Genomic DNA, 19,285 nt, shown 5'->3' with positions numbered 1-19,285 from the left:
CGAAAATAAATATTATAGTGCAAATTTGCAAAATAACAGCATATGCATCACAATAAACTATTTCCAGCAGTGCAATATGAGTCCTAAGCATCCCAGAAACGACACAGAAAGTCATGAAGTCAAACATAACTTTTAAAAACAAGTATAAGCTCATGAGGCCACGATGGTAAAAAAAAAAACTACATTTCCGCAAAATGACGTCACTTCCGGTTTCGGGCAGGTCATGCGGTCATGTGATAGTTCACGCTGATGGACGTAGGAAGTGTTACAAACAGCTGATTGGATCGGCGAAGCGTGTTTCTGGAATATCATGTTTTTGTTGCTGCAAGTGATTTTTATGCAGTTTTTGCAAAGCTATATGTGGAAGGAAACTGTGACCTAGGACAAGCTGATGGCATAAGATGTAAGTACAACTCCTCCAGTTTCATATGCAAAAAAAATTATTGCGCTAGCTTACGTGGTTGCAGAGCTACCGGGATTTAAAAATAGCTACGCAAAACAGAGCGTGCCCGCTCCGATCGGCTGTAAAGGGTTAAAGTCCTGTTTGTGGCACATTAGTATATGTGAGGGGGCAAACTCCTCAAGATGGGTGGTGACCATGGTGGCCATTTAGAAGTCGGCCATCTTGGATACAACTTTAGTTTTTTTCAATAGGAAGAGGGCCATGTGACACATCAAACTTATTGGTAATGTCACAAGAAAAACAATGGTGGGCTTGGTTTCAACGTAACTTTATTCTTTCATGAGTTATTTACAAGTTTCTCTTTGTTCACAGCCACATGTCGAAGAGGTTAACACGTGATGAGCGGATCGAAATTGTGTTGATATCTGGTGAAGGCAGTAACCGGGTCATTGCAGCAGATTTCAATGCAAGACACCCTACGAGACCACCCATCTCCCATGCTACAGTCAGCAAACTGCTTGCTAAGTTTCGTGAAACTGGTTCAGTGTTGGATTTGCCAAAATGCGGACGCAAGAAAACTGTCACTAATGAAGAAACATCAGTGGCTGTCCTAGCTTCATTCAGCAAGAGCCCACAGCGTAGCACTCGCCGCATGTCACTGGAGAGTGGCATTAGTCGAACATCCCTTCGGCAGATATTAGCTACTCACAAATTGCACCCTTACAAACTCCAGCTACTGCAGCATCTCAATGAGGATGACCCAGATCGGCGCACAGAATTTGCAGAATGGGCAAAACAAAAATTGGAACAGGACCCTCAGTTCATGCAGAAGATTTTGTTCAGTGATGAGGCAAACTTTTATGTGAATGGTGAAGTTAACAAACAAAACCACCGCTATTGGTCTGACACTAACCCACATTGGATGGATCCCTCCAAGACTGTTGGAACACCAAAAGTGATGGTTTGGTGTGGTGTATGGGGTACAACGATAGTGGGTCCATTCTTCATCAGACTTTTATCTTTGGGGTCATCTGAAGGCAATTGTCTATGGTGTGAAGATTCGAGATGTGCAGCACCTGAAACTACGGATACTGGATGCCTGTGCTGGGGGTCCATAGGGACTAAGTAAAAGCGCTATACAAATACAGCCAATTTACCATTATAGAATGGTTAATATTTTTTTTTAAATCTCAAAATTAAAAAGTTTAGTTTTGCTTCATTACACTTCTGCTACACATCCTTTAAAAACCAGCTTCATTAACAGCTCCTCTCACAGCAACCCCAATTCAGAGTGTTGTTAATCTATCTTAAACTATGTTAAGCCAAGAAAAACATACGTTTAATTCTACTGTTGTAATAATTTGGCACAGTCATGGTAAACGGTCTGCCAAGCAACACACACCACAAATCTCTGAATAAATCTCTGCTATTATTTCAATTTGTCCTTGTTTAACCTTATTGGCATTACTGCACATCGTTGTTTGGTTCATCACGAGGTTAAGTTACAGCCTAATCTGTCCAGATTAAAAAAGCAACATCTTCCTGAAATTCTTACTTTAGGCTCATCATGTAAGTTGGTAACTTAGTTATAACACCCTCCAAACACATATTTGTTTTGATTGCTAAAATCTGGGTTCTCTCCAGATGCCCTTCAACAACCCCTCCCCCTTGCTCTTCATCATCAGCTGGATCAATCATTTTGTGTACTTATGTGTCCACACAGACAAGCGGATGATTGATTGGGGACGACATCAGTGGGCAGAAGAGACCCGTTGCTCCCTAACAGAGAGAATAACTCTCTGTAGCTGCAACTTATTTCGAGAGATTTATGCCTTACAAATTGCCTGTTTAAACATTTCTGAGGGACCAAAACGAGAGGATTTTTACCGTTTCATCATTATCATTACATTTGCCAGGATGATATCTGCCAGAGTTTCTGTTTCCTTGTTATTTAATTTCTTCATTAACTTTGAAATGGTGAGTTAGCCTCTCTTTTATCAGTTTTGTTGATCTGTTGATCAGAGTTGCACTGCATGGCTAATGAGGCCAGTATTCAGTACTGTGTTGTCTAATAACTGTAACTGAGATTTAGCAAATTTACAGAATTTACAGTTGCTATACTTTTACTTCTGTTTTAAATGGGCTATTATAAAAACTGTTTTGTAAAATCACTTAGATCTGAATGCAAATTTATAAAAATAACATTTGAGGTTGGGCTTTGGGGGAATTGGAGGCTTCACTGTGGCAAATGTAATCAGTCAGCGTGACTGAGTTTGAAAAACCTGGACTCTTACGGCAGGAATCCAACAGGCAAGCCTACCAAGTGATATGAACCATATGCCCATGTATGATTTATTTACCTTACTCACCAACAGTATCCTGAAGTTCTAGACACAAAAAGTGCTCAAATTTGGTTAAAATCATGGAGTGATCAGGTAGCCTGGTTAGCGAGTTGTTGTTTTGACCTTCTGCCCACCTGAAGCAACATACTTCCACCAATGCAGCTGCGTGTGTTGCTTTAAAAAGCTGCAGAACATGTTTAACCTCCTAAGACCCGAACTCTTCCACGGCATGCATTTTTAATTATTCTTTGATATTTGGGCTGATTGGGACCTGATGAATGTAAAAACAAACACCAGATTTTTTTTTTTATCTAATTTTTGTTTCTTAGAAAAATGAGAGCCACAAATGAGGATATTCGTTTAAAATTTCGATAGAACAGTAGCAGTATAATGTCCTCGTAAGTGGATATCAGGCCCTTGTAGAGCAAAATTGAGTATTTTGGTCTAAATAACCCAAAATGTGATGTCCACATATGTGGACGCCAGGTCCTAGGAGGTTAAGCTTTATAACAGAGGTCACAGGCCAATATTAACAATAGATGTAAATAAATAAAGCGATTCAATGTGAAATGTGACTAAAATTACATAACTAAATTGAATATCTTCTTTAATTTTATAATTATATTCATTAATACCAAACAGACAGTTTAATGAACTTTACACCTAGCAGCTCTAAACATATGGAGTCTTACCTGGGATTAATGAAATTGTTACAGGCCTTCGATGGGGTCTGTTTTTAAACTGTTTTTTAACAGAAAAGCAGAGACAGGAGACATCAGTTGCGTTTGGTCTGCAGGCTCTTCCTCGTCTGATATATTAACAGAATTTAACAACGCCCTTTTCTTTTCATTTAGATGCACACCTTTCTCTTTTAACAACACAAACACATTCAATTAGGTCCATAGCTCAAACCCTTTTGGTTACCTTGCACTCTCGCAAGAATAAACTTAGAAAATAATCATTGTATATGAGTGTCCTTTACAGTAAATCTGTAACCAATTCTACTGCTGTTCAGCATCAAAAACATTTCTGTGCAGCTCCATTAACACTGCAATTAACCTGCTTATATACCATTATACATTCCTTATACTTCAACAGATTCAAACAATATATTACATTTGTAACAAATAAACAAAAATATTCTTCCATTGCTCACAAACAGTTCACAATCATCCACAAACAGTATACATCAGACTATTTACATTTGACATATAAGAACTGGGTAGGTCCTAATCAACTGTAACTTCCAATAATGCCAGGATAAAAGAAGCGTCTTAAGAGCTGCGTTTGTCACAAAATAAAACAGGTAATAAAACCAGCTGCCTATTTAGACTACGAGTGAAATGGCGGCTGCCATTACAAATGGCGGTATAGTTAGCTTTCTCTCAATCGGTGAAAACACACTCTCTCACAAATTCGCGGTCTTTAAACTAAGACAGAAAAAGGTTTTCTTGGTTTATATGTACATTGCAGTGAGCAAACTTGAACTACTGACCTGTTTTTTAACAGAAAAGCAGAGACAGGAGACATCAGATGCGTTCGGTCTGCAGGCTCTTCTTTCTTTCTTTCATTCTTTCTTTCTTTCTTACAGTTATATTGGCGGTTGGCACTGCAGGCTCTTCCTCGTCTGAGGCAGAGAAGCGTTGCAACGGCCTATCGCACTCGCCTCTATCTCCCCCTTGTGGCAATGCCACGTAATTACATTGTCCATAACTCTAAATGAAAAGTGCAATACCACCATAAAATCAGGTCTTTTACATCAAAAATTATTCACAAAAAAATTACAATTGTGACCATACACTTGTGGGCGTCACAAAATTCTAATTATAAGTAGGCTACTTTAGCTTTAAAACTGTAATAAAATAAATATCAGAGAATTTACAAATGAATAAACCATTTGTTTTATGAATTTTGACTAAAATCTATTTCCAGACTAAGCATTAAGCAAAAAAAATCTGTTTGCATACTGTTAAATTGATCCAGTTTCCATCCTGTTCTTGGTGAAGTCTAGACAAAGCTTTCATCAAATTAAAAGGTTAAGTGGTAGATAGGCCATAGTTTGACAAGCTTCTGCTTACGTTTGATGTGAGGCCAACCAACCATTTTCTATAGTTGAGACATCTTCCTTCAAGACTATTTTAAAGTAATGCTACTCTTACTTGAGTACAATTTTTGGATACCAAGTTTGGTTGTTCGAGCCCTGCCTGCTCCAGTCTGCAAGTATCCTCTTGCAAGATACTGAACCCCAAAACTGCTTTTCAACATGTTCATCAGATTGTTAATCTGTGTGATTCACTTCAACAAGTGTAATATAATAAATGAATTAATGGATTTGTAGTAGGTTTTCCATACATTCATTACAGCTACATCCCAAAGCACAAGAAATATCAAATGAAGGATAGTTCACTATCCTCCTAGATATAATAAGAAAAATAATTTTTTTTCCTGAGTTTTCTGGCTTTCTTGCTTACTGTGCATCACGGTATGACCAGATCCTGGATTCACGGCTTTGCCCAGGGAAGCCCCTGGCTAAGGACTTAATGGACTTAGTGAACTCTTTTAATCTTGTTCAATCTGTTAAGGGTGCCACTCAAGAACAAGGTCACACATTGGACTGTGCTATCATATGAGTTATGTGTCTGTAACTTACATGTCGAGGATACTGTATTCTCTGACCATATGCCCATTTTATTTGACATTGTTCCTCTTAGTCCTGTGATTAAACAGGTTGCACCTGTCCCACACTGTCGTGCCTTCGGCTCAGATACTGCCGAGCATTTTTCTACACTGTTTGACCAACTTTTGTCCCGTCGTCTGAGTCGTCCACCTCAGATGGATTACTCGTTTATCTGGACTTTTTACAGTGTAAACGCAAGACCAGTCCTTGGCTAACTGGTTTTACTCGACTAGAGTCAGCAACATTGTCCATAAAGACTAGATGATGTGAAAAATGACGGGCTGCACTTCTCTCTGGAAGCTCTTAATCAATACCAGCCTCTTGTCTGGTCAAGTACCAAAGGAGTTTAAGAATGCAGTGTCCATCTTTTACTTAAGAAACCAGGCTCAGACACTTCAATTATGACAAACTTCAGACCCATCTCTAAGCTTCCTTTTCTGAGTAAGATCCTGCAAAAGATTGCTCACACTCATCTGATTGACTATCTAAACGATTTTCAAATCCCAGAAGCTCTTCAGGCTGGCTTTAAGCCATTTCACAGCATGAAGACAACCCTTATAAGGGTTATAAATGACATTTTGTTAGCAACGTACTGTGGTAAACATGTATTGCTTGTTTTGCTGGATATGACACAGTGGATCATGACCTACTGATCTCCTGACTACAGTGTTGTGTAGAAATTTCCAGCTTAAAATAATAAAATCATATCTCTCTAACAGGAGCTTTTGTGTTATATTAGGTTCGGCTTCATCCTCTGTAGCCCCTCTGCCATGTGGTGTACCACAGGGATCTATTCTTGGGCCATTACTGTTTTCATTGTATCTCCTGCCACTAGGTGCGATCTTCAAAATTTCATTTCGTCTATATGCTCCTGATTGCCAGCTTTATCTACCTTTTAGTCACTCTGATAGCTCCTCGATTGGACTCCTGCTTGATTGTCTTAGTGATGTTAGATCATGGATGACTATAAATTTTTAAAATTTTAATGAACGTAAAAAGGAAGCAATTTTATTCGGTTCCAGTTGTCCCTCTGGTACCCCAGAAGTTGACTTTGCTGCTCTCACTCATTACCTGAAGAGCTTGGTTACATATCTTGCGGTAAAAATCGATTCTGCACTTACCGGTAGTTTCGATGGTCATGTTAATGGGGTGGTGAAATCTTCATTCTATCACCTCAGACGTCTGTTGAAGGTTAAGCCTTTTCTTTTCAGGCGTGACTTGGAAACTGTCATCCATGCTTTATAACCTCAGGCAACTCCCTTTTAATAGGGGTTGGCCAGGGTGCTATGTTAGTCCTGCAACTGGTGTAGAATGCTGCTGCACCGTTTTTAACTGTTAAAAGAAAATTTGAGCATATTACTCCAGTTCTGGCCTCCTAATACTGGCTTCCAGTTGAATTTAGGATCAATTTTTAAAAGTAAGTACTGAATATTATGTCACTTATTTATGTGCTAATGTTTAATAATGAAGAACATTAAGACATTACTGTTGGCCACATGTCGGCAAAGTTATGTGACATTAACGATGTTTGTACTTTCAGCGTTAACTTGGTTTTAAAGCCTTTACTTTAAAATATACGCTGTTTACTAGTTAACCTTAATCTTACAGAGAATGTGATGATTTTATGGATAATTAAAGTCAGTCATATATCCACAAACACAACAGGCTGAAAGTCAGTGATGCTGCTCGGTTTGCAGTCCTGAATATCACGGCACAAGCAGGATTCACTGCACTGTTAATGTTAGCTATGTTATATTGCTGCCTCTGTTCGGTGGTGTCGAGCCAAACGGACTTTAAAGTGTGTTGAGAGTGAATGAATACTGGAATTGTAAAGTGCTTTGAGGGTCTTGAAAAGCGCTATATAAATGCAATCCATTATTATGGTGTTACATGATATTCTATGAGGATGTTATGTGTTTGTATACCTTCTGCCCAGTTTGACCCATTTAGCAGAAGTCAGCCTGTTTAAGGCTCTGATATCTATTCTGTATGACTTAAAGCAGTTATGACATGGTCTGATTTTCTCACCCAATAAAGGAATATTTAATATATCAGTCTACTCTTCATTCTATCAGAAACAGTTTTCACAGCTCGTACGTTTCCTTTTTACACATATATGTAATCATTGAGCCAAATTTAGTAATGCCAACATATTAAATGAACAATATTTGTCTCTTATATATAATACAGCTATATATACACTGTCAAAGATACTTTTCATTGAGTGAAGATTTAAGGTGATAGGTGATAACTTGAATCTTTTTTTGAAGCTCAGTATTTGACAGAGTTCAAACTCACTGCTGTAATATATCATAATAATCTAATAATAACTTTAATATTGGCCATATTATATTTACATTACCAAAGTGAGATGACTTTAGTCTCATGAACAACATTAGCTAATTGTTATTTACTAACTAATCTTAATAATGACTGCTCAGTACAGAAATGAAGCCCAACTACGTACTACAGAGCGTGCGGTCGCTGGATTGGGACACAGCTATAGTGAGACAAGGGGAAAGCAAAACTAGATACACTGCACATGGGACAGTGACTATCAAAATAAAACAGAAAGCATGACATTCATAAAGACGCAGACTAGACACTGAGACGTGGAAACATGGAAGACTTGGGAACAGAGGAAACATGAAGTACAGAGACAAAAATAACTGGAACACAGAGGTGTAGTGACCGAGAACAAAGACAAGCATACAACACAGAGAGAAATAATGATATAAAAAGACTACAGAACAAAACCTTCACTAGCGAGACGACAACAGGATCACAGGGGAGACACAGAAACAGAACAGCAAACCCGAAACTAAATACAACACAAACAGAAAACAATTATTCAAAGAAAACAATTTCAATCAAAAACACAAGCACAGGGTCACCAGACCCAGTGCCGTGACACATTCTAGAAAACGGTTTTAGGTTGAATGTGTTTAGATGAATAATAATAAATAAATAATATTGTCAGGTAAAACAACTATGACTATTAACAAGAAATGCTGTTTATATACTGAATATGCTGTTTTACAATGAATTCAGAATGACATGCTCTGGTATTTTATTTTAAAAATTATCCAAATGTATGATACTAGTAGTCTTCTTGGATAATTTCGACAAATAATAATTTTTTCCAGACATCTGTATTTTCTGAAATGTCAAAGTGATGCAACTAAATACGTGGTACTTTTATGATGAAGTAAAACAGTAATAATGGTGAAAATGGTGAAAATATTTCATAAAACAGAGAGCCCCATGATCTTTATGGCTAGTCATTTTGTTTATTGTTTTGTTTCTCTTAAATCTCATGATGTCACGTTGGTTACAAATATCTCTTTTTCTTCCTCCCCCAACTGCTCTTCCACCTTTTTAAATCAGTTCACTCTCAGGAAAACCACTCTTTTTTTCCCCTCCCCCCTTTTTAAATTTACTTTTTTGACCTATCATACCACATTTCTTTAACATACAATCAAAAATAGTTTTCACCCAGACCATCTGGTAGGACGCCTACAGACTCACTAACTATCCGGCCCCCATTTACACATCCTGGTGCGTCGTAAGATGGCCACACTGACGAGAGCTCATACACATCACACGTACGTGCATGCATGCATATCTATATGCGTATATGGGCATATGCATATACACACATAAAAAAATCCGTGTGGAATAAAGTACAAAAAACATATTATTGTCAAGGCGAGTGGAGTGAGCCGTGTGGAGATGATAAAGGAGGATCCAATCGCAGGCACTTGAAAAGGTGTAAAGGTGGTTTAATGAACACAAAACACAAATAGAAAAACGGCAAATGGAACGGCAGACTATCTAAACTGAGAACAACTAAACCACTAAACACGAACCAGAACACGAACATGAAGGACGATAGACAGCAGGGAGAACACACGAACAGAACATGGTAGATACACAGACGGACCAGTGACTACAATGACAGAAGACACGACTTAAATACACCCAGAGAAACACAGGGAGATTACACACAGGTGGTGGACATAGCTGGAAGTAATTAACGAGATGGGACAAGGGAGGTAAAATTGAACACACTCACATGAGACGCAGACCTTCACAATAAAACAGGAAACAAGAGATCACTACACAAGGACGCAGACTAGACACAGAACTAAACCCACACAAAACATGAGAACACAAAACCTGCGAACAAAACCCTAAAACAGAACCACAGTAATATAATTTATCATAAATAATCAAAACACCAGAGAAACCCCAAAACACTCCAAAATGTAAAAATAAACCAAAAAATAAGGAACTCAAAATGCTGGGTCGAAACTGACCCAGAACCATGACAATTATGCTATCCTTAATACACAACTAATATATATATATATACTATTGTCAGAACATGTGATCAATATATAAGCGTAAAAGAAATTTCCATCACAAGTAGTAATTTAATAATTCAATCACTGTATTGAATAAAGAGCTAGATTAGATTAGATAAAACTTTATTAAGCCCTCGGGTGGGTTCCTTTGGGAAATTCAGCTGACATGCATTATACATTGCAAGTAAGATAGTGAAAGCAGGAAATGTCACGTCAAGAGGAATCATTCATTATGTTGTGTTTAAAACTAAACACAGACTTCTTTTGTTTGAAGCGTTTATATAACTGCCATGCTCTCTCCCTTTTCCAGTTTCAGAAGAAAATAAACACCACTTACATCATCCCCTACCCAAGACCTGCCATTGTAACTCAACCTGTTGACATACATTACAACTTCTGCAAGTTAAAACCACTGTCCCCTGAGGAGACTCTTGAAGAACAACTTCTGCTAGAGTCCATTGCTTGGCCTGAAACCCCATCTTTACCATCACCTCTTTTTATGAATAGCAGCAGTGATCCAGCCCACAGCACCTTCACCATTCTCCCCAGGAAGAGAGAGGGACTGTGGCAAATAGGGGATAAACTGGAGGCCCTGATCAAAATATATGACTTCATGGGCCGTCCAAAGAAGTATGGGGGAGACGTCTTACTTGCCCAGCTGCACAACCCCACCCTTGGTGCTGGTGTTGCAGGACAAGTGGTGGATCATCTCAATGGTTCCTACTCTGCTGTATTCTCTTTACTCTGGGAAGGAAGCGCACAGGTTGAGGTGATGATAAAACTTTTAATTTTTATTGTTACTGGAGTTGTTGCTGGAGTCACTAAGAGTTTATCTATGTATTTGTAGTTGCTAGCAGATTTAAGATAGGAATGCTTAATTTATCCCGTATTCGTGAAGTTTATTGTTGCATCAACTGAAATGATAATGAAATAAAAAGAAAAAAATAATAACAAAAAACAATAAGACTAGCAATAATAAAATAGAAATAAAAAACTAAAAATAAAATAAAATGTGTGTATCTTAGTGGTCAAGGGCCATTCTTTATGTTGATAGCTAGAGAATAAAATAAGTGTATGAGCAAAGATAAGTGATTAAGAAAATAGCACATCACTCTGTGATGACTAATATTTCTGTAGTAGCAATATTTAACTGGATAATGAGGCACTTAGCTTTGAGGGACACTTAATGACTACATACTTGATGCTGTGCTAAAGCCAATGCCAAACATTCTTATTATAGACAGTATCTTAGCTGTTCCCTGCACCTAGTGCTCCACTTACCACAGGAACCACTGTTACCTTCCTCCTCCACATCTTCTCAAGCTGTTCTCTGAGCTCTGAGCCTTTGGTATTTCTCCAGCTTCTCATATTCCTTCCTGATGTGGCTGTCATTCGGAATCGCTACATCTATCACTACGGCCTTCTTCTTCAGTTTGTCTACCACCGCTATGGCCTGTTGGTTAGTGTTAAGCCTTCTCCTGGGCGGGGGGGGGGGGGGATATTACAATACAACAACTCAATGATGGAGGAGGCAAGACAGAATCCCTTCACATTCAAGATACTTACTTAATCCCTAAGGAAATTATGTGGCATTGGAAACTTGGCAGATGATGAGCAGTGGAGGTGGACAGTCTCAGGCTCAAAAGATATGGGAGGCTTGAACTCATCTGGAATGGGAAATAGGCTCGGGCTCACCTTCAGGGTCAAGGTGCACAGGACCCACAGGTGTGTGCAAGTGGCTCAGGTTGTGTGTGGATTCGTGGACGTGTGGTCTCCCCAGGATGTGGGAAGCCTCAGAGTAAAGAAAGCTAATGGTCACAGGAATAAGAGGTGACACATCAGGAGACGCGGCGCTTCCTGGTGCCAGATCAAAGGTTCAGACCTATCCTGGCCTGCAGGGACTATTTATATCAACAACTTCACATTTACTGTAGCACAATGAAGTTCTGTCTTGCTTAATAATATTTAGTTCCATGTACCAGATACATGTTATATATACTTCTGTGAGACCCAAATTTCAACACTTTGATTAATTGTCCTACCAGGTGACACTGGTTCATCCCAGTGAGGCAGTCACAGAGCTGCGCAGGGTGAACATAGAAGAACCCGACAGGATCTACTTCAAGAGTCAGTTCCGCTCGAGCTTGTTCACTAGAACAACCACCTGTAACGTATGTTTACGTCCAACCCAGCCTGTGTGCAACTACACAGATTTACGTACAGGTGAGCCATGGTTCTGCTATAAGCCAGAAAATATGAGTTGTGACACCAGGATCAGCAACTACAATGGAGGATATAAAGAAAGCCTGACAACCATGGAGAAGCTTTTTCAGAGGTGAGCATTACCTGTGGTGTTCAATTTTTAGAGTTACTAAAATTAAAAATTAATACAAGGGAAAATAAGTGCTACTCTGCAAATGCTTTCAAAACACATAAAATAAATTCCCTCACTTTTTAATATTTGCTAGAGAGGGAATTATGTAGCTTGCTACCTGGAAAAATGTTCCATATTTTCTCAATCTTGTCTGAAGCTCAATGATTGGTAGTTTATAACTCGAGCTATTTTTGCTGCCTACTGAGCCTAAAAATTTCATTGTCAGTAGTTGTGTACCATTGTTACCTAAATATGACAATGATAAAAATTTGAATTTGATTGACTGTATTTAATACGTCTCTCTAGTTTAAAAATCATTTTAATACTTTTCAATTTTTGTGAAAAGATTTTATTGTGTGTATTTTCCTCAGCGGCGTAAACATGAAAGTCTCCATTCCAGCTTCAGGACCTGCCAATGTCACTGTTTTTCCAAAGCAGAAAGGTAAAAATACAAATCTTACTGCTAACATCTATATCTTAATCTCCATCTCTATATCTTCCCTGGCCTCTCTGTGGGGATGGTTTTCGCTCTGTGTCGTAGTGCGATGACACACAGTTTGTGCTCCAGTGGTCAAACTTTAAATACTTATCTGTATGGGTTAGTTTATGGTACACATCAACTTTTAAATGTCCCTCCTTACTCGTGGAAGCCTCACAAGAAGGCTAACCTGCCACCTTTTTCCTTGGTGAACATGATGTATTGTTCCACTGAGTAAATGTGATCAGTGAATCATGGTAAGTCCTGAGAGTTGATTTTCACCAACATACCTGAACGAGGCAGCATGGTGGTGCGATGATTAGCAAGAAGGTAAAAAGGTCCTGAGTTCGATTCCAACACCTGGCTGTGGCCTTTCTGTCTGGACTTTGCATGTTCTCCCCGTGTTTGCATTGGTTCTTTCCGGGTACTGCGGCTTCCTCCCACGGTCCAAAGACATGCAGTATGTAGGGTTCAGTTAATTGGTCATTCTAAATTGCCCATAATAGTGAATGTGTGTGTGAATCTGGGTGCAAATGGTTGTTCGTCTCCATGTGTTAGCCCTGTGACAGACTGGCGACAAGTCGAGGGTATACCCTGCCTCTCGACCTAACTGGAATAGGCTCCAGCCCCCCCAGGACCCTGAAAAGAATAAGCAGGAGAGAACAGATGGATACCTGAACCAATGATTTTATGGTGTTCCAGTGTAGGACAGCAGAGCTCTCTTTCTCACTCACCATTAACAAATTGACTACAATGGGTGAAACTGGGGAAGCCATCGTGCACCCATAATTCTTGTAGTATTGACCGCCGTATGTGAAATAGGTGGAATTCAGACACAGTTCTAAAAGCAAACACACTTGGTCAGTGCTGAGAGTGGTCCTATTACTAAGGTGGGGTCGTCCTGTAATCTCTTACGAAATACCTCCACTGCTTCAGTGACTGGAACACAAATGAAGCGAGATGTAAAATTTTACGAGACCATGGTTTTATCTGCCTCCATAATGTCATCTCTCACCTTCCTAAGAAAATCCAAAGTGTTCTGGATGAGGTGTTCAGAGCTGCCAACGAACGGGTTGAGGATCAAAGCCAGAAACCTGAAGATGTTATAGGTGACCGAGGTGATCATACAGACAATCGGTCTTAAAGGTGCACCCTGTTTATGTATCTTTGGTAAACCATACAGACTTGGTGTAGATTTCCTGTTTATAGCCTGTGGTATGAGGTCCAGCCAAAAGCATTGTCTTGTTCTGAATGTCATCTATCACCCTCTTCCTGTAACCATTTCTTGGGTCTCGCTTCAGGGGCTCACAAGTACAGTATTTTGGTCACTGAGCAGTGACAAAGTTTTATCACTATAGTCCCTCTGGTTTAGCAAAACTGCGCACTTACCCTTTTTTGCCAGAAGGACGATAAGTTGTTGTCATTACCAAGCAATGCGATTGCTTTCTCTCTTCCATGTTGATACCCCCAGCATCCATGCTGGGGGGTATTGCATTGCTGAGACAGGTTGAAACTTTCATACGTATTTGCTCTGCTTCTTTTTAGTACATTGATGCTAAAATGTGTTTATCTCACCCGTTAATTGAGCAGCTGGTGCTGTGCCTTCTGGAGGACTTTTGTTGTTTGGAGGCCCTTAACTGAAGAGCACATTTGCAGATTTCAAGGAGTAATCCTGTTTTTTTCTGCATCTGAAGCTGAATCTCAAATCAATTAATTACATGTGAGCAGTCTCGTGTTGACACCCTATGCTTAGCCTTTGATTAAGTAATAAAAATTGATGTTCACATGGTGCACCCTGACACAGAACTGACATTTACACATTCTCTACTGATTAGAGATAGACTGTACTGAGTGAGTCCAGACACTCACACAGAATACCAACACACCCACTTGTTGGTGCCAAAAAGCTGCCGGGAAATGATTTTCCAGGCAGCCCGCCCATATAACCCTATGGGAAGGCATATGGGATATGATAAAAGTCGAAAATGGCCAGTGTGGCAGGGGTGTGGTTTGTTGGCCTGCTGCAGAGGAGGGGTGACACAGTGAGCTCTCTGGGCGGCATGGAGGCGGGGAGGCAACAGGTGTACAGGACTTCTTTAATGAGGGAGATGTCTTTTTGTGTTCCCACAGTGAGATGGAGCAGATGATGCTGGCAGAGAGACGGAGTGGCTGCGTTCAAGGCGGGTGCCAAAAAAAACGCAGATTATTGTCAAAATAAAAAGACGCTAAGCATAACATGTGTGTGTGTGGGTCCTGTGTCACAAGTGGTGCCAAAACCCTGGTGTGTGTTGTCATGTCGGGCCCCCCGCCGGATCTTCCTGCCGCTCACCCCGCCGGCCCGCCCGCCGCCCAGCCTGCCGCCTGTCCAGCCGTTGCAGATTCTGGGACAGATGATGCAGGATCTGGCCGCTATATCCGTGCGCTAGGCGGCGGCCCAGGACCAGCAGCTGGCTTTGCTTCGCCAACAAGCGGCTCAGCAGACGGCGGCGCTGCAACAGTTGCTGGGGGTCCGGCTGCGCCGCCCCCGCCTCCCCCGCTGTCTGTGACGCTGCACCGGATGGGTGATGGGGAGGATCCCCTGACGTTTCTGGAGACGTTACAGGCCACGGCGCTTGCCTGCCGGTGGCCTGAAGAGGAGTGGGCTCCCAGGCTGCTGCCGCTGCTGTCTGTGGACGCGCAGATGGTGACCTTCAGTCTGCCCCCGGCAGTGTTTCGAATGTTACTTTTAAAATGTATTCCATTACAGATTACAGAATACATGCCCCAAAATGTATTTTGTAACGTATTCCGTTACGTTACTCAATGAGAGTAACGTATTCTGAATACTTTGGATTACTTAATATATTATCATGCTTTTTACAACTACGTGAATGTACTATTGCTGTGTGATTTATTACTGTTGCTGAAGGTGCGCGGCTCCGAACCGTAGTAAAGGGACCTCTGGCTAATACGTCTTTTTCCGTGTCGGGCTCGTAGCTGAAAAATAGCTTTACTTTGTTGTCTGGGTCAACTTTGCTTGCGAGAGACAGAGAGGCGTTGAAAGGCTGCTCCAACGGAACTTATTGTTTTCGGAGGAAAACACGAACACGGTGTACAGTCGAGTCTTAGTAGCTTACTTACAGCTGGGCTCGTCAGGCTCTCTTCTTGGCTGCAGTGGTTATTATTATATTTACATGCTTCCAGCTCCCATTTTTGCTCGATGACAACTCATACTTTTCCTTTTTCTCCCTCCCTCGCTCACAGACACATAACGTGTATGGCAGTCCATTCTCCCTGCAACACGGACTACACTGCCCATGAGGCTACATTCTTTAGAGCTATGTCTGTAGCATTCTGCCTGTTAGCTTAGCACAACAACAACAACAACAAAAAGGTGCTCTCTCACCCAGGAAACACACAGTCGCAGAGAGAGAGAGAGAGTCACCCTGTAACCATGGCAACCGTAACGCTGCCGCTTGGAACAACAGAACATACCTGTGTAATCCGTTTATTTTAACAAAGTAACTGTATTCTAAATACCACCTTTTTAAACGGTAACTGTAACGGAATACAGTTACTCATATTTTGTATTTTAAATACGTAACGGCGGTACATGTATTCCGTTACTCCCCAACACTGGCCCCCAGTGTCCCGGACTGTGTATGCGGATGTCTGCCGGGCGGTGCTGGATTGGCTTGGGCTCACCCCGGAGGACTACCGGCAGCGATTTCGAGCGAGCCGGATGTTGGAGGGGAAGCGGCCGTTCGCTTGGGCTCGTCAGCTGGAAGACACTGCGGCGAGTTGGTTGCGGTCGGGTCTGACGGAGGAGGAGGCGCGGTTGCTGAACCTGGTGGTCTTGGAGCAGTTTGTGGAGGGCCTGCCGGAAGCTACGGCTCGCTGGGTCTGCTGTCACCGTCCGCCGGACCTGACCACTGCCGTGACACTGGCGGAAGATCACCTGGCGGCGGGACCGCTGCCGGCTCCCCAAGCGTTGCGGCCGAGGGGAGGGGCCTCGGAGCGGCCGCCGCCGCCTGCTGCTAGGAGGAAGAGAGGCGTGGTCAGTGGGTCGGAGAGGGCCGGTGCTTGGAGCCCGAGGAATCCGTTCGCAGCGCTGCTCCTGGCTGCAAACACTGACAGACCCGACGCCAGCCCGGAGCCACAGGGAGTCGCACAAATGCTGGGACCAGATTGCTAGAAGTGCGGACGGCCGGGACATCTGCGCCGGGACTGCCCGGTAATGGAGGTCGGTCAGGTGTGGTCGGTCAGGTGTTCCGAGTCGCTGGGGCTCCAGCACCTGCTCCCGGTCCGGGAGGGACGTACCGCATACCGGTAAGGTGTCAAGGGGGTATACGCCATGCTTTGGTGGACACGGGCTGTACCCAGACCCTGGTTCACCAAAGCTTGGTTCGCCCCAGGGCATTGTTGGAAGCAGAGTGGGTGGAGGTGAAATGTGTGCATGGGGATATTCACAAGTACCTGGTTGTGTCACTGTTGTTGAAATTCAGGGGCAAAACGCATAGAGTTAAGGTGGCAGTTAGCCCGCGCCTGTCGCATCCCCTTATTTTGGGCACAGATTGGTTCCACAGCTTATTGGGGCAGTACGCGGGGATGCGATCGCGGTCTGTAAATTCGTGTGATGTTTACGCGGCGCTGAGCAGTGATGTGGGGTCGACTGACACCGACTCTGGGGGGGAGGAGGTGGACGGGACTTCTACAGAAGCCCCACTGCCTCCCGTTATGCACCCCACTGAAGATTTTCCACTAGAGCAGTCTCGGGACGACACCCTATGCTCAGCCTATGACCAAGTGATAGATATTGATGGTCGCTTGGTGCGCCCTGACGCTGCGCGGACTTACCCTCATTTCCAATTGCAGAACGATTGGCTTTATCGAGTGAGCCGCGACACTCACACTAATGAGATCCGCACCCAGTTGTTGGTGTCGCAAAGCTGCCGGGAAACGATTTTTCAGGCAGCTCATTCAAACCCCATGGCAGGGCATTTGGGTTGTGAGAAAACTCTGGAGCGCATAATGGCCCGATTCTATTGGCCGGGAATTTGGGCCGACGTGCGCCGCTGCTGTGCGTCGTGCCCAGAATCCCAGCTGGTTAACCAGCTGTTTTATTGCAAGTTTTATTGCTACAAACAGGTTAAGAATAGACTTTGTTTGTTTCTTTTTCATATTAAGTAAAAAACACACACAATTGTCTGTTTTACTGCTTACCAGGTCAGTTAGAGGTGAACTGCAGTAGTGTGGAGTCTGAACCGTCTGGCTATTACTACCAGGGTGTGTGGCGAGCACTAGGTGGGACCACCGTTCATCAGTTCAACACTTCCTCAGCCATCACTCGGTGTCTGAAAGGAAAGCTGGTCCATATGTATGGAGACTCCACAATGAGGCAGTGGTTTGAGTACCTTAATGCAGCACTACCAGGTAGCTGCTCTGCAAACCTGGCAAACAACAATATTTTATTTACACTATTTTATTTATGTAGTTTAACTTATTCCCTTTGGAATTCTTTTAGATCTAAAGGAGTTTAACCTTCATAGCCACAAATCAGTCGGACCTTTAATGGCCCTGGACTATGCAAATAACATCTTTGTGATGTTCCGCGCCCATGGTCCTCCTCTACGTACTGTCAGTGTCCCATCCATGGAGCTGCATTATATTGCCAATGAGCTGGACAATGTGCTTGGAGGCAGTAACACTGTAGTAGTTTTTGGCATCTGGGCACACTTTGACACTTTCCCTATTGGGTTCTACATTCGTCGACTGATGTCCATCCGCAGTGCAGTGGTACGGCTACTGTCCAGGGCTCCAGGCACAGTGGTTGTCATTCGGACTGGAAATCCCAAACCTTATACAATTCTTGGCGCATTTGTTAACAGCGACTGGTACACTTTTCAGCGGCTAAAGGCACTCAAGGCTATATTCAAAGGATTGAATGTCCATCTGGTGGATGCCTGGGAGATGGTTCTGGCCCACCACCTGCCACACAGCATGCACCCACAACCTCCAATTATCAAGAACATGATTAATGTTTTCTTGTCATACATATGTCCGCCAAAGGGCGGATTCACTAGTTGGGCCGACTTCCTCATTTTAGGTTTGAAAGCGTTTAGTGGGTAAAGGTGAATGCTAGAACATGAATTAAGCTGCGGTTTGCGGAAGGCCTCGAAGTGGTTTGGCGATGGCTCCCGGGCCTGGCAGATCCCCATGCACTAAATAAGTGTTAAGAAGTTAAAGAATTGAGAACAAGGAGGGAGGGAGGGAGGGAGGGTGAGGCACATAAACAAGAATGAACAGCTTGCAGAACTGGGGGAACCTATATAGATGACAAACGGAAGGAGCGTGTTTGGAGGCGTGGTCCCCTGAAATTCCGACACATAATCTCCAATAGATGTGTTTCAATACTCCATTTATAAACATATTCGATTCTCATCTAATCTATCTACTTCACTCTTCACAGTGCAGTTTATGAAGACATTACTCCAGTTTTCACTGTTCCAATGTGATGTCAACTCTTGCATTCTCTTAGACTTCAATTGGGGCTTTTTTTCTATTAGTGCTTTTATATTTACAATTCAAAAATTCTACTATCCCTTTTATATTTTCTGTTTCTTTCAATATTCATAATAATAAATCAAAACCCATTTAAAAAGCCA

General features: G+C 42.2%; 1 protein-coding gene across 1 annotated transcript; it reads left to right on the top strand.

Moving 5' to 3' along the window:
* Positions 1–315: 315 nt before the first annotated feature.
* On the top strand, positions 316–18,831 carry LOC146673627 (NXPE family member 3-like). Its single transcript, XM_085390812.1, has 6 exons — positions 316–2,380; positions 10,100–10,558; positions 11,835–12,124; positions 12,535–12,605; positions 17,847–18,053; positions 18,145–18,831. The coding sequence occupies exons 1-6, from the start codon at positions 2,048–2,050 to the stop codon at positions 18,747–18,749; spliced, it is 1,965 nt and encodes a 654-aa protein (XP_085246938.1). The 5' UTR covers positions 316–2,047; the 3' UTR covers positions 18,750–18,831.
* Positions 18,832–19,285: the final 454 nt, after the last annotated feature.

Source organism: Rhamphochromis longiceps, linkage group LG3 (assembly GCF_057381845.1).
Source record: "Rhamphochromis longiceps isolate RC_006_pf linkage group LG3, R_longiceps_female_GT1.1, whole genome shotgun sequence".
NCBI classification, from domain to species: domain Eukaryota; kingdom Metazoa; phylum Chordata; class Actinopteri; order Cichliformes; family Cichlidae; genus Rhamphochromis; species Rhamphochromis longiceps.
The sequence above is the reverse complement of the archived record's forward strand: the minus strand, read 5'-3'. Positions and strand labels throughout refer to the sequence as shown.